At 41.9% G+C, this 14,009-nt stretch overlaps 1 protein-coding gene across 6 annotated transcripts in view; it reads left to right on the top strand.

Moving 5' to 3' along the window:
• WDFY2 (WD repeat and FYVE domain containing 2) overlaps nucleotides 1-14,009 on the top strand; it is a 125,502-nt gene that overhangs the window by 68,021 nt on the left and 43,472 nt on the right. For all 6 annotated transcript variants that reach the window (XM_038386804.2, XM_043504475.1, XM_043504474.1 and 3 more), the window contains exon 2: nucleotides 8,759-8,826. In XM_038386804.2, coding sequence (XP_038242732.1) covers nucleotides 8,759-8,826 — 68 coding nt within the window. The remainder of the gene's footprint in view (nucleotides 1-8,758; nucleotides 8,827-14,009) is intronic.

Raw genomic sequence — 14,009 nt, 5'->3', positions numbered from 1 at the left:
GCACAGAAAACTGTACAGTTCAACAAACCTTGGATACAGCATTAATATATCCTATCCTAAATTGCCTGTTATATTCTGCCCAAGTCCAAGTAGACAGACTTACTTCAATCAGGCAGCCAGTAGCTGAACTTTTCAGTAGTCCCCAAATAGAGTTCATTGTTGTCTCCTCTTTGGGTATTACTGGGGAGCTTTTCAAACACTCTTAAGACAGATCTTTAGTCAATACAGCTGACAGAGGGCAGTTGTATGTCTGACTGCATGGTATTATCTACACTGAAAGATCTTTATTCATTTTGAAGGAGCTGTCTTCCAGCCCAGTAATACTTCGGGAGCTAATGCTGTAGGCAAACCCATTTACATTTTTAAATTTGTCTTGCTTCCACTATCCCCTGGGCAGCTTCACCATAAATGGAGATGGAACCCATTTTGCTCCTAACATTGAACTTGACATTCAGTATTGAATTTTTCACTCTGTAAGAAGGATAATTACAAACCTAATGCAATGGTAATTATTCAGCATGCATTTCTCCCACAGCACATGGATGCTTCTGGGTATGGAGCCATATCCTGGCTCATTCGTTTTCCTCTGAATTCTCCCTAATACACTTGAGCAAGTGCTGGATCTGGTATCATCAGTTGTTGGTCTGCCTTGTCACTCTCTCAGTCTCAATATCTTTAGAAACTGCTTTGTCTATACTGTTTCTTTTTTCAGTATTAAACTTTCTGTAACAGTCTAGAATTACTAATGGTGGTATGTAATCTATCATTTAAATTAGCCATCCTCCAGTCATCTGGTATAGAAGCTGATGTGATGCCAGTTTTTAAAAAGGCCTACCTCTGGAGTCTTAACTTCAGTACCAGGCAAACTGGTTGAAACAATAGTAAAGAACAGAATTATGAGATGCATAGATGAACACGGTTTGTTGGGGAAGAGTCAACATGGTTTTTGTAAAGGGAAATAATGCCTCACCAATCTATTAGAATTCTTTGAGAGGGTCAACAAGCATGTAGATATAGCAGAGGTGGACAAACTACAGCCTGTGGGACTGTCCTGCCAGCCCCTGAGCTCCCAGCCGGGGAGGCTAGTCCCCAGCCCCTCTCCTGCTGTTCCCCCTCCCCTGGAGGTACACCGCCGCGCGGGTAGTGTGGCTTGCACCCTCCCACCCCCCAAGGCTTTCCAATAGGCCTATCCTGCCTCTCTGAGCAGCCTGGTAAGGGGACAGGAGATCCCGGGGGACAGTCAGGGGACAGGGAGTAGTTGGATGAGCTGGAGCTTCGGGGGCCGGGGCAGTCAAGAGACAGGGAGCAGGTGGGATTGGATAGGGGGTGAGGTCCTCGGGGGGCAATTAGGGATGGGGGTCACGGGAGGGGGTGGTCAGGGGACAAAGGAGGGGTGTTGGATGAGTCGGGAGTTCCAGGGGGCAGTCAGGGGACAGGGAACGGGGTGTTGGATAGGTGTGGCAGTCCCGTGGGGCCTGTCAGGGGGCGGTGATGTGGATAGGGGTCGGCGGAGTCAGGGAGCGGGGGGGTTGGATGGGGGTGGGGTCCGAGGGGGGGGCGGTTAAGGGCGGGGAGCCCCGGGAGCTCAGGGGACAAGGAGCAGGGCGGGTTAGATGGGTCAGGGATTCTGAGGGGGGCAGTCAGGGTAAGCATGATTGTTGTGGAGAAAATAAATAGGAAGTATTATTTACTCCTCATAACACAAGAAGTAGGGGTCACCAAATGAAATTCATAGGCAGTAAGTTTAAAACAAAAGGAAGTTTTGACTGTGCGTTGTGTGAAGAAAATCTGTGGAACACTTTGCCAGAGAATGTTGTGAAGGCCTAGAATATAACAGGGTTCAAAAAAGAACTAGATAAATGTAATGGAGGGTAGGTCCATCAATAGCTATTAGCCAGGATGGGCAGGGATGGTGTCCCTAGCCTCTGTTTGTCAGAAGCTGGGAATGGGCAAGATCACTTTATTACCTATTCTGTTCATTCCCTCTGAAATGCCTGGTATTGGCCACTATCAGAAGATCGGATGTTGGGATAGTGAACCTTTGGTCTGACCCAGTATGACCATTCTTATGTTCAATATCTGCATGAAATTCATGGTGACACAGATCTCTACAGTAAGTGGGTGGTTAGAGTGGAATTCTGATTAGCATGTAGGAAAGGAAGGTATGTAAGAATCTCTAGAAAATCCACATACTTTCTGCATCACCTTATTTTCAGAGGGGATAGATAACTAATTTGTTGATATCTGGTACTATGCTTAGAGGATGAGGCATTTGTTTGTTAAAAATTAAATCCAGGCAGCACCAGAAATTTAAAGGTTAAGTACCCGTGATCTTAGATTGTCAGTCCTTGTCCCAAAGAATTTACATTGTCCCATGTTTTGTACAGTCCCTGGGACCCTGGTGCATGACTGGGCTCCTAAGTGCTATTGCAATACAAATTAAAAATAAATCTCAAGTATTTGGGCAGTGATGCTGACTGCCCCTAGTTTGGGTGACTATTTTACAACTACTAAGAAAATGAAGCTCTCCATGACAGACAACTATCCAGACATACTGAAGAAGCTACTCTGGAACGTGATTTTTTTTAAATTTTATTTTATTTTATTACAGGAAAGTCACCCATTTTTCAAACTTCCTCCTATCTGGGCCATAAATTTTTTAATTTTATTTATTTATTTTTGGTCCATTTCCCCATGCAGTTCCTCAGGAAAGTTTGACTTCGTAGATGTTCAGTTGCAAAAAAAGTTAAGGTTATTGCCTCATAACAGCACCTTCACCCTGTAACTCCCCAGAATGAGACTTCAAAACACCAAACTCAAACATTTTTGGGGGGAAGGAGGGAACTGCAGGGAGTAGAGAACACAGCAAATGCACAGTTAAGGTGGGCCACCTTATCTCTTTAATGAAAGTGTTAGAAGAAAACAAACCAAAGCTTAAAATATCCCAGAATATGACCATTGAGGTAGCACTTACCACACAACATACTTAGACACCCAGAAATTTGGCACCTGTACAGATGCCACAAAGAACTCAGAAGTCCATGTGATACTGTATCCCTTCATAGTAAATATTTGCCATTATTGGAATCTCTTACAACAGAGTCCAAAATGTTAAAGTACACACAACTGAGAGACAATGCTTAGACGATTTCTATATGGTTAGATACATCCCACTCAAGAATAGTATCTTCCATTTCCCAAAATGTGATCATGCAGGATGCTAAGGATAACCCAGTCACACATAGGAGGGGCTTTTGCATCTCAGAGGATGGATGCACCACCTGCTTACCATCCATTGAGCTTACAAGATCTTGCAGGTCAGAACAGAGATACTGGCAAAGATACCTAAGGAATTTTGCATTTTGCCTGCTTGCATTGCACCAGGTGCCCAGCATTGCTCTGACTCCCTTTAACATATTATTATCCACACTTAAAAATTAGGCTCTGATATCTTGGGAAAAGTGTCTTAGTGGTCAAAAAATATCACACATAACTTCTTGACTCGCTTTATTTAATAGTCTAGTCAAACAGAGTAGTTGGACTGGGGATGCATGCACACACACTCCTGCATAGAAACTGGAACAATTTTATATTTTAAAAAGCTGCATTAAAATGAAGTAACAAGGTTTTGTATCCCTTTAGTATATAAAGAGTGCAGTCTCACTCCTTTGAGTGGCATAATTGTTCATTTTATGCAGTTTTTCAATCTATAGAATGCACAAAGGTCTGTCATGAAAGGACTAGAAAAGTATCCATTGATTCATGGAGTGTACTCAGTTTTGTTTTGTTTTTTAAATCACTTCGCTGGCAGCAAAATATGACTTCACTTTCAAAGGGACAGTTAATTTCCATGATAATGTGACTTGCATTCTAGGGCAGGGGAAGAATGGATTTTGATGTGGGTGGGTATTCTGTTATACTTCAGTAACTAAGCAACCAACAGATATACTTTATGCTTTATTTCCGTAATAAATGTGTTTAAACTACATTTATTTGTTCTTTGCTTTCTTATGAGGTTTTTAAAATTCTGGGTTTAATTTCTGGCGGACCGTGTTGTACCAAGAGGCTTACCAAAATGTGCAGAATGTAGGCTGAAAGTCACTTACAGAGGATAGTTTGGCTCCTCCCATGATCTAAATTCTTGATGCTAAATATTTATTCTGCTGTCTGAATTCTTTGTAAGCAAATTAAACTTCTAAATAAAGATTAAGGGGACCTGCTTCATTTCTATTCCATTCAGAAATGGCCAGTGTCAATGTGAATAAAAATATTGTAGATAAACCATCTATTAGAGATGATGATTACTGAGGTTTTTAATAAGGCTCCAGTACTCTTCAGGGCAGTACTGATTTAAAGAAAATGTAGCTTTTCAGCAAAATAATGCAACCCCTAAGATCTGAGTTCATTGCAGTGTTTTCTACTAGTCGAAGATGGACTGAGTGCCTTCTCCTATTCAAAGGATATTAAACTGCCAGGATTTATCATTATTCAGTAGCTCTCTAATAACTAATAGAATTTTTTTAAAGTACAAACCAAAATTTAAAGAATAAATTAAATTAAATGTGAACTTAGTTTTTTGCTGCTGGATTTGATGCTGGACACTGAGAAGGGAAGTTTGGAGAACCAGATTCAAAGTGTCCATCTGTTCTAATAATCTAAATAGTGTATTCTAGAATCTCCTATAGGACTTTCCATTTAAAAATCCTTGCGGAATAGGGTATGACAGACAGTCCTCTGCTAGCGCAGTAGTGGTAAAACTGGTACTTCTAGATATGTGGGGGACTATCCCAAAATAAAAATATTCTGGGGGATGATAAAAGCAAATTCAAGGAAGACTAGTTTAAAAAATTAATCTGAACATAGCCACCTAGTTGCTGGCAGTCAGTGAATTTCCAGATGAGGTAGATCTTGGCAGGTTTTGATTGCTGCTTGTCTTTCTATTGTTGCAGGCTGGTAGAAGCTTTATGTACACATGCTGGTTGTGATAGTACAGTAAAGTATGTGACATTCTTGTCACAAACATACAAACCTAAAATTTAACAAAAATATGCCATATTTGTGTGATGAAGGGGCCAGCAGACTGATTGGATTACAAGGCTATAGGTAGGGTGACCAGACAGCAAGTGTGAAAAATCAGGATGGGGGTGGGGGGTAATATTAACCTATATAAAAGAGAGACCCCAAAATTGGGACTGTCCCTATAAAATCAGAACATCTGGTCACCCTAGCTACAGACCAGGTTCTTTGTGGGGAGGCCACGGATTATCTAGCAGGGCCCAGAAACAGATACAACCCTTTGGCCTCCCGGGAAACAAGCCTGGAGCATCAAAAGTAGAAGGCTAGTTCTTGGGTCTGGGAGTGGTTGAGCAGCTCAAATGCTGTACTACAAAAAGTCTCCTCCTCAGAGCTAACACTACTAAGATCAGTGTAAGCCTTTTAGTGGTGTGTGTTTTGACACTGGTCTGTTTGCTGCCTTTTTAAACACTTCTCTACTCTGAAAAGTAAGGGAAATCAATGACAGTGTTCGCTGCCTGTTTAAGTTTTACATCCTCCTTGCTCAAAAGAGGGAAAACCACTGCATCTCTCAGCTCACTTGAAAGTTTTGCTTTAACTCTCTCCCAGAGAAAAGCAAGGAGCTTGTTGAATGAGGAGGAAGAAGTATGCTTAAAGGCAGGAGCATTTGTGAAGCAAACCTGGAATGCTGCCACAACTCCAAAGAGCAGGGAGGATTGGAGTTTGCTCACCTCGGTGCTGAGGGAGTGGTAGGAGATCACCGTGTGACCACTTAAATACCATTTATTAGACCCTAATAAGACTGTTGCTAAACTAACTAGCCTAATGTCCTCCACAAAAATCGGTCTGCAGTCATCACAATGGCATATTGACCTTATTTGTGATTGTCTAAATTTACATTACCCTAGCATTACCTGTTGGGTTTCTGTATTGACACTGTTAATAGCTGCTACTTGGTGGTTTGTACCCATTTATGTATACTGAATATTGTGTGTGCAAGTTGTGACAGGGTCAGGCCAGATGGCTATAGGAGAGTAATAGAAGGCAGATATATTAGCCCCAGGCTAAGTAGGTCCCTTTTCCCTGGGTAAGGTAACAGGGAAGGTTCCAGAACAATCAGGAACCTTCTAGAGACCATTAAGACAGGCTGGTTAGAACACCTGCAGCCAATCAAGAAGCTGCTAGAATCAATTAAGGCAGGCTAATCAGGGCACTTGGGTTTTAAAAAGGAGCTCACTTCAGTTTGTGGTGTGCGTGTGAGGAGTTGGGAGCAAGAGGCACTAGGAGCTGAGAGTGAGAACGTGGACTGTTGGAGGACTGAGGTGTACAACTATTATCAGACACCAGGAGGAAGGTCCTACGGTGAGGATAAAGAAGGGGTTGCGAGGAGGCCATGGGGAAGTAGCCCAGGGAGTTGTAGTTGTCGCACAGCTGTTCCAGGAGGCACTCTAGACAGCTGCATTCCACAGGGTCCTGGGCTGGAACCCGGAGTAGAGGGCGGGCCCGGGTTCCTCCCAGATCCTCCCAACTCCTGGTCAGACACAGGAGGAGTCGACCTGGACTGTGGGTTCAGTAAAACAACCAAGCTGAGGGCTGCTGTGAAGCTCCAAGGCGAGCAAATCCGCCAATAAGCGCAAGACCCACCAAGGTAGAGCAGGAACTTTTGTCACAAAGTCTACTAAAAAATTGATTAAGAGGAGACTATGAAATAAAGGCAGTTCCATTTAATGTTAATAATTTGTATTACCATCGTGCCGAGGAACCCTAGCCATGGACCAGTAACCCATTGTGCTAGACACGTAATAACACAGCATAAAGCAGGTCCCTGCCACAAGGAGTTTAAATCTAAGACCATGTCTATGGCACGAAGCTTCAGCATATAGCAGCTAGCATAGCTATCTTGGTGGAGGTGTGTTCACATTTGGCTGCCTTTGTGGTGCAGTGGGTCCCCACAGTGCCAGGTTGTATCAACAGCAGCTGTGCAACACTGTAGGGAAGGCATCCCATTATCCCCATCGTCACCATCTGGCGCATTACTTTGTGGGAAATGTTTGCAGGAACATGTGGTGATACTGAGGGAAACCAGTGCTCTCAAGGCATTGTGGGAGTTTGGGGTCAAGTTCCCACAATTCCCTCTAGTCCATCTTGATATCTACTGTTTTTCTCATGCCAGCTTCCAGTCTGTCCACCACCTCACTGGCAAGCATGCATGCTGAACAGATCAGCCAAGCTCTTGTGGCTGATTACAAAACAAATCAGTCACCCTGTTTCTAATTTGTGGAACCACAGCTACTACAGTGTGGCCGGCTGTGTGATGCTACGAATAAAAATACTAAGGAGAAGTGGATAATGTGGCTATTGAATGAAACTTGGCCTGCTGCTGCAGGTGGCCACTGGCAGTTCTGGGCCCATGCAGCAAGCACCAAGTGGTGGGATCAGATTGTGATGCAAACCTGGGATGACCAGCGGTGGCGGCATAACTTTTGGATGCAGAAGGTCACATTCCCAGAACTGTGTACTGAGCTCACCCGGTACAGGCACACCAAAATGGGAGCTGCTTTCACAGTTGAGAGAGTGGATGTGAGACGAGACAACAGATGGATATGGATAGAGGGATGGAGGAGTACAAGGAAAGAATGTGACAATATTGGTTAGCATGATAGACTGCAGTGTCAAAACAAAGTTGATTGTTTTCCTTAAAATCTGCCAGGGTGTGTCTAACCCTTCACTTACTCATCTATAAATGGCAATTAAACCTAAAAAGATAATTTTAACCAAATGCATATCTTTTGAACAGTCCAAACTATAAGTCTTCCACTATTGACACTAAAAAAACACCTCAGGTATCATTTTCTGAGTGGCATATGTTCCCAAGAGCTACATAAGGGGCATTTTTAGTTCAGTATATTTGTATAATGTCCCAAGTCTATAACTCTCTGAATTATCTGATTTTTATGAATCTGAGGGGCACTACAGTACTGTGAGCCACTCCCAACCTTTGAACAAAAAAATCTGTAGTTCAGGTAGAGCCACTCTGTTTGCATACTATGAAATGTCCAACTATCTAAAGGATGAATAACAATTAGATAAAAATTCAAATAATGTTGGACTAAAATCCATGTAACTTTCTCCACCTCCGTACAACATGTTCAACCCTTTAAGTTAATTTTACAGCTGGTAAAAGGCGACAGAGTGACAGTAATATGGACTGAATTCGGCTTTTCCATCAAAGGGGTACAGCAGCGCCACTATAGTCTCCTCCACCACAACCACCCAGCCTCCAGCTTCAGCCATGAGCTGGAGGGAGATGGGTCTTTGGCCTCTTTTTTAGGAGCCCTTTTGATTAGAATGTGGTTCATGTTGCTAGTAATTAGTTGTCATTGCTATCTTAATGACCGATGGATTAAATGAAATGTCTGATGGATTATATGAAATGTGTTTGTGGCGTTAGTCCACTTCCTAGTTGGCAAAAGTGAACATCAAAAATGCTATCACAGATGCCAGATAGTTTCAGTTATTATGGGGCATTCAGCAGAGATACCAAGGATTGGGATGGGCACAGAGAATTAACTGTCGCCTTATCCCTAGATACAGTTAGTAATTGAGGCGGGCTAATAGGGAATCTTAGGGATTCTTGTATTTTGTTCTCTGGGCAAAATATTTTAGTTTCAAAGGTTACTTGTCTAGTAATTCTCATTAGCACTCACTTAAAAATTAATATGAATGACTTATTTTTCCTCTGCAGAACTGTCCGTGTGTGGCTGAAGAGAGAGAGTGGGCAGTATTGGCCTAGCATATACCATGCAATGCCATGTAAGTATTTTGGGATGTTCATTGTTTACTGTGTATTTGCCAACTGACTTCTTTGGATCTGGACATGTACCTCTGAGCTTGTGACCTTTTGGGGAGCTCACAGTTGTATGCTAGATACTATGCTTGAGTTAAATGTCTAGGTTCTCTGAAGCTTGTTTACCAAGTTATGAACCAATACAAAATCTCCTATCTTTTTAAAATGTAATATAAATTATTTGATATTTTGTAAAAATTTCTTCTTTGTTTCTATTACTAGCTGAAGTGCTAGTAGTAGTGATTTCTTTCTAAAAGCAAAAGGCACAGTTCCTACCCTGAAGAGCTGACAATCTAGTTCAGATATATGATGCAACAGTATGAGTTGAAGGTGGTGTAGGGAGTTCTGCGGAAAAAGTGGTGTCTCTCTTTTGTTGAGAGGGTCTAGAAGAGAGGATTATCTGGTATGTGAGAAGAGGGAGGATATCCTCAGAGGTGGCATCAATGAAGATACAAAGAGGAGAGTGGGAGAAGAGAATGCATTGGGACTTGATTGGATGGCAATTTGAGATGAGCTCAGTCTTCTAGTGTGTGGGTTCTGATGGCATAAACAATTAATTAGATGCTGGGTAAGTGATGCGGCTACTCTGTCACAGCAGCAACATCCGGAGATGTCAAGCACATCCATCCACCATCAATGAGCTAAATAAAGAATTAAAGCAGAAAGAAGTGAACAGAATTATAGACAGGAATAGAGTTTACAGAGCCTTGTAATTAAGAGGAAATTAGGAAAATCAGTAATGGGATTTAAAGTAGGCAGTGATCTGATCAGAACAGTGGGAAAAGGTGTGCTTATTTTTAACTAGACATCCTGGAGGTACAGGAAGGTGGAAGTTGAGGGAAGCCAGAAAGGAGAATGTTATAAAAATTAAGGGAGGAGATGACCATGGCATTTGTCAAAGTTAAGCAGTAGGGAATGGAGAAGAGTGTGGGTTCCATAGATGATGATGTAGAGGAAGATCAGAAATGGATATTGCCAATGGAAAGAGGAGAAAAAGGGTGAGAAACACCAAGTTTCTGAGCTGGAGCTGTGAGGAAGGTTAGCAGAATTTGGCTCCATTAGCAGGGAGGGGGAGAAACTGAGGGTGCGATATCCAGGCATGGAAGTTGGAAAGACTATTGGAGGTGAGTGAAGAGTAGGAGAGAATTCATGAGTAGAGGGGAAGATCTGTGTGTAAGGAAAAAAGAGTGGAGGATAAAATCCTGAAGGTCATTAAAAGAATACCGGAGAAGGGAGGTGAAAGTGCAGCAAGAGGAAACTAGAATCGCTGAGTCTGGTGATGAATGAATGCTTGAACACTTTTATATACAAATATAATGCAAATCACCAAAAGCCAGAAAACTCAGTCCAGTGTAAAATTCTGCCATTAAAGGGGTCAGTCAAGACTGAGGAGTCTAAAGTAAGAACTTTTCAGATTTCACCCCTTTCTACTATAGCACTATAACCTTTAAAATGCTTACTGGGCAAGAATCTGGTATTGGCTACTGCAGGATACTGTTCCTACAGGCCAGTGGTCTTCTCCAGTGTGGCAAATCGTGGCTACCTTCTAGAGAAGGGTTGCATTAGTTGTAGAGGGAAGTTAATAAATGATGCACACAACAGGGTGGCATGACTTCTTTGTTGATGCACCATGTTAAAGTCCTGTCAAGCTGCTGACTCCTTAGCAGATATGGCTCCTTAAGTCAGTTCACACAGATGTAACAGAAGTGGAGAGTGATTTTTAGAGAGAGGGTACCAGATCTAAGGCAGGTTTCTGCATGGAAAACCTAGGGAGAAAGCTTAAGCTGAGGCTGGTTTGTGTTGTGCTTATGAGTTACCAATAAAGAAGAAAATATTGGGATGGGTGAGAAGGGTAAGTTTGAACTAAGTGTGTGGGGATTCTATTCAGAGCTGGGTGGAAACCCCACCTGCTTATAGTGTATTGAAAACCAAAGCTATCCTGTGAATCTGAGTTACTAACATGTAACACTCTTCCCATCTCTCTTCCTCCCTCAGCCTTGCTCTCCCAATCAGAGAATATTTACATGTTAAGTTGACATTTTAAGACTTGCTGATTGACAGACCCATCTCTTTACTGGGAAATGCATTGTACCTACTCAGTGTTTTAGTTCACCAGTAATGGCTTGTAAGCTTGGGGTCTTAGTACAGCATTGTTGTATTGATGAGTCACTAACATCCTGCAGCAAGAGTATGCAATATTTTTTGACATGTTCCAAACAAAACAAAACATGCTCAACAGGGGAAACACCCCAGTTACCCTATTCGAGAAGGATTCCAGGTGTCCCTGGCAGGCCGTTTCTTCTAATCCCTATCTGTGTCCATGGGTGAGCTTGTGGGAATCTCAGTGCTTGACTGGTCTTTATATTCTGGTATGTTTTTGAGCAACATACTGGCCACATACTCTGCTGGGGTAAAACTAGGTAGCTCCATCAAAGTCAATGAAACTATGCTGATTTATAGCAGCTGCAGTTCTGTTAATCTGACGTAAGGAGTTGTGTTCCCTTAGCTAGCTCTGTGCTGGAACAGATGTCCTTGTGGTATGGCATTCATTTGCTTTGGCTAATACTGATTTCTTTAAATATTTGCATACATTTATGTTTAAGATTTTTTGTTACCTCTGCTTAGATCCCCGAGATCCAGGGGGTTGGGTTTTGTGTGTCTGCAAACGGTGGGTGTCCTGAGTAAACATTGGGGCATCTCATTAATTCTGTCTCAAATCAGTTATGAGCACGGCAATTTTAGATTTTCCTCTGTCTCCCTGTTCTGATCTTTCAGCCCAATTGACCTGTGGCGTGTGAATCCTGCTGCCTACACCACTTGTCAGGCTGTCTGAAATGGCTCCCAGTTATGAGTGCCAGTTTCAGGTCAGACTGTCAGGGCATACATGCCAAATTGGTGATATAGTCTACAATTAGATTTCACCAAACTAGTAACAAATATGAACTCCTGATCAATCTGTTAGTCTTACCATTTAGTCCCAAACAGTCTTTTTGGGCTCTTCAGCCTACCTTGCCACCCAGACAAACTGGAGTTTTGTGATACTGGTCACTATACCAGATATCACATCTCATTAAGTTACTCCCAACCCCAAAGGGTCTGTCAGTTACCCCAGGTCAATGGATACTCTCGACATCACACCAAAGACAATGCTGGCAGCCAATTTCTGTAGTAAACCTAACTAAAGGTTTATTAGTTTAAAAAAAAAAAAAGGGGAAATGAGTTATTGTGAGGTTTAAAGCAGATAACATACATTAACAGGTAAGTCAATATTTATAAGTCTACAATTCTTAACATTTTAGTAATCTGCTAAATTTCCAAAAGTTCCTCAGGGTTACCCAGAGTAATTCTAGGGATCTTTGTCCACTTGTTTAGTATTCCACCCTGTTAGCATCCAAAACAGTTCAGAGATGCATGCTCAGTTGCTGAATCCATTCCTGTGGCATCTTTCCAGGGAAAGCAATCTGGCAGGTGTTTTCATTCACAGCATGAACTCTTCTTTTGCTGATTAAATACAAACAGAGCGACATCTGCTTTGAAGTTAGCGACCTTTTACATTTGTAATGCTCCATTCTCATGTGATGAGTAAACATAATGAAACGCAATGTGATAGCCAGGAACAATCCTTCATTAGTTTTCATGAAGTTTACATCTCAAGAAAATTTTCATCTAAGTACTCTCACAAAATTTTTGATCTACGGTTAATTAAGTACAGGGATATACATAATGTAAATCGACAGCAATCAACAGATTGTAGATAAGTGAAGACCATATCATTCACATTTCCTTTGAAATAAATCAACACTCAAGTGAATTAGTATACTTAGCGTTTCTTTGATAATCACACACAAGTGAATTGGCCTATTGCTCAGCCCTGAGCTGGCCTGTCAGCCTCACTCCACTCCCAATTTGAGGAACATTTTGCACCATCCCCCTCACCCAGTATCTTGGAGTTTTGCCTGCTGAATTGACACACATTGTGTACTTTCTATATATTGTTTCTGAAAGCTATTGGATGAGACATGAGTGATTGTCACTCCCACTGCCCACACACCTCTTACACCAGAAGTGACCATGCTACCTGAGTGTGGAGTGGCATTGCTGTGTTCTTCACACAGTTCTTTTTAGCTTCTCTAGCCAGGAAAAAGCAGCACTGGAGCGGTGACTGTCTAAAAAGATTTGTTAAGGATGTAGGTGTGTGAAAAGATGTCTCTTTGCTACCAGAATGTACTGAAATCCCTGCTCCCAATCATAGCCATCCCACTAGCATCACATGCATACGTCACTTTGGCAACACTGTTCAAAACACAGATGTACAGGATTCTTATTTGTGCTTGTTACCTGTTAGTACGCTGGCAATGTCTGTGTGAGGAAGAGGGAGAACGGAGGGAGAGCTACAGGACTGAGCCAGATGTCAGCTGTTTGAGTTTCTGCAGGCCTTGCACTGAAATAGGTCATTAATGGATATCGGAATAGGGAACGAGAACAAAATGAGAGAAAGCCCTGGAATGAAACTTTTGAATTCTTTAACAGATGGGACATACTTTTGTTGATAAGCTTAGTTTTTGGAACAGCACCCTCCTCATGTTGATAGATTATTACTTTTGAGGAAACAGACAATGAAAACGCAGACTTAAGAAGCATTACTGATCTACATGGCTAATAGGGATGAACTGAAAAACAAGCTAATATAGTTCTCATGTTCACTACATATTAGTTGGCTTAGCAGCAGGCTTACAATGGGCCTCTAAAAGATAACTACAGGCAAGTCATCCTCCTCATGCACATTCACGAAGGCTTTGTTAGTCTTAAGCATTTGAGCACTGTTTAACCTTACTTTTGCCAGTAAATGGCCTTAAGATTATGAAAGCGAAACAGTTTAGCGAAGAGAAATATGCTAAAAGAGGGCAGAATGGACTAGAGCACTTACTGTAATAGAGGAGGTGGAGTTTCAGTTATGTACCAAGAGATAGACAGAGCAGGCTATCTGATGTTAGTTTTAATGGTTTCAATACAAACTACTGTGATCTCGGGGAGAGTGAAATACGTTGTAAATGAGGATATGCATTAGGTGTAAAAATGATCACTTTTAAATAAAATCCGTATTGGTTGAATCCATATTATTATCCTAGGGATAATAATTATGTAAAGC

Source organism: Dermochelys coriacea, chromosome 1 (assembly GCF_009764565.3).
Source record: "Dermochelys coriacea isolate rDerCor1 chromosome 1, rDerCor1.pri.v4, whole genome shotgun sequence".
NCBI lineage: Eukaryota > Metazoa > Chordata > Testudines > Dermochelyidae > Dermochelys > Dermochelys coriacea.
This window is presented reverse-complemented; position numbering and strand designations above follow the sequence as displayed.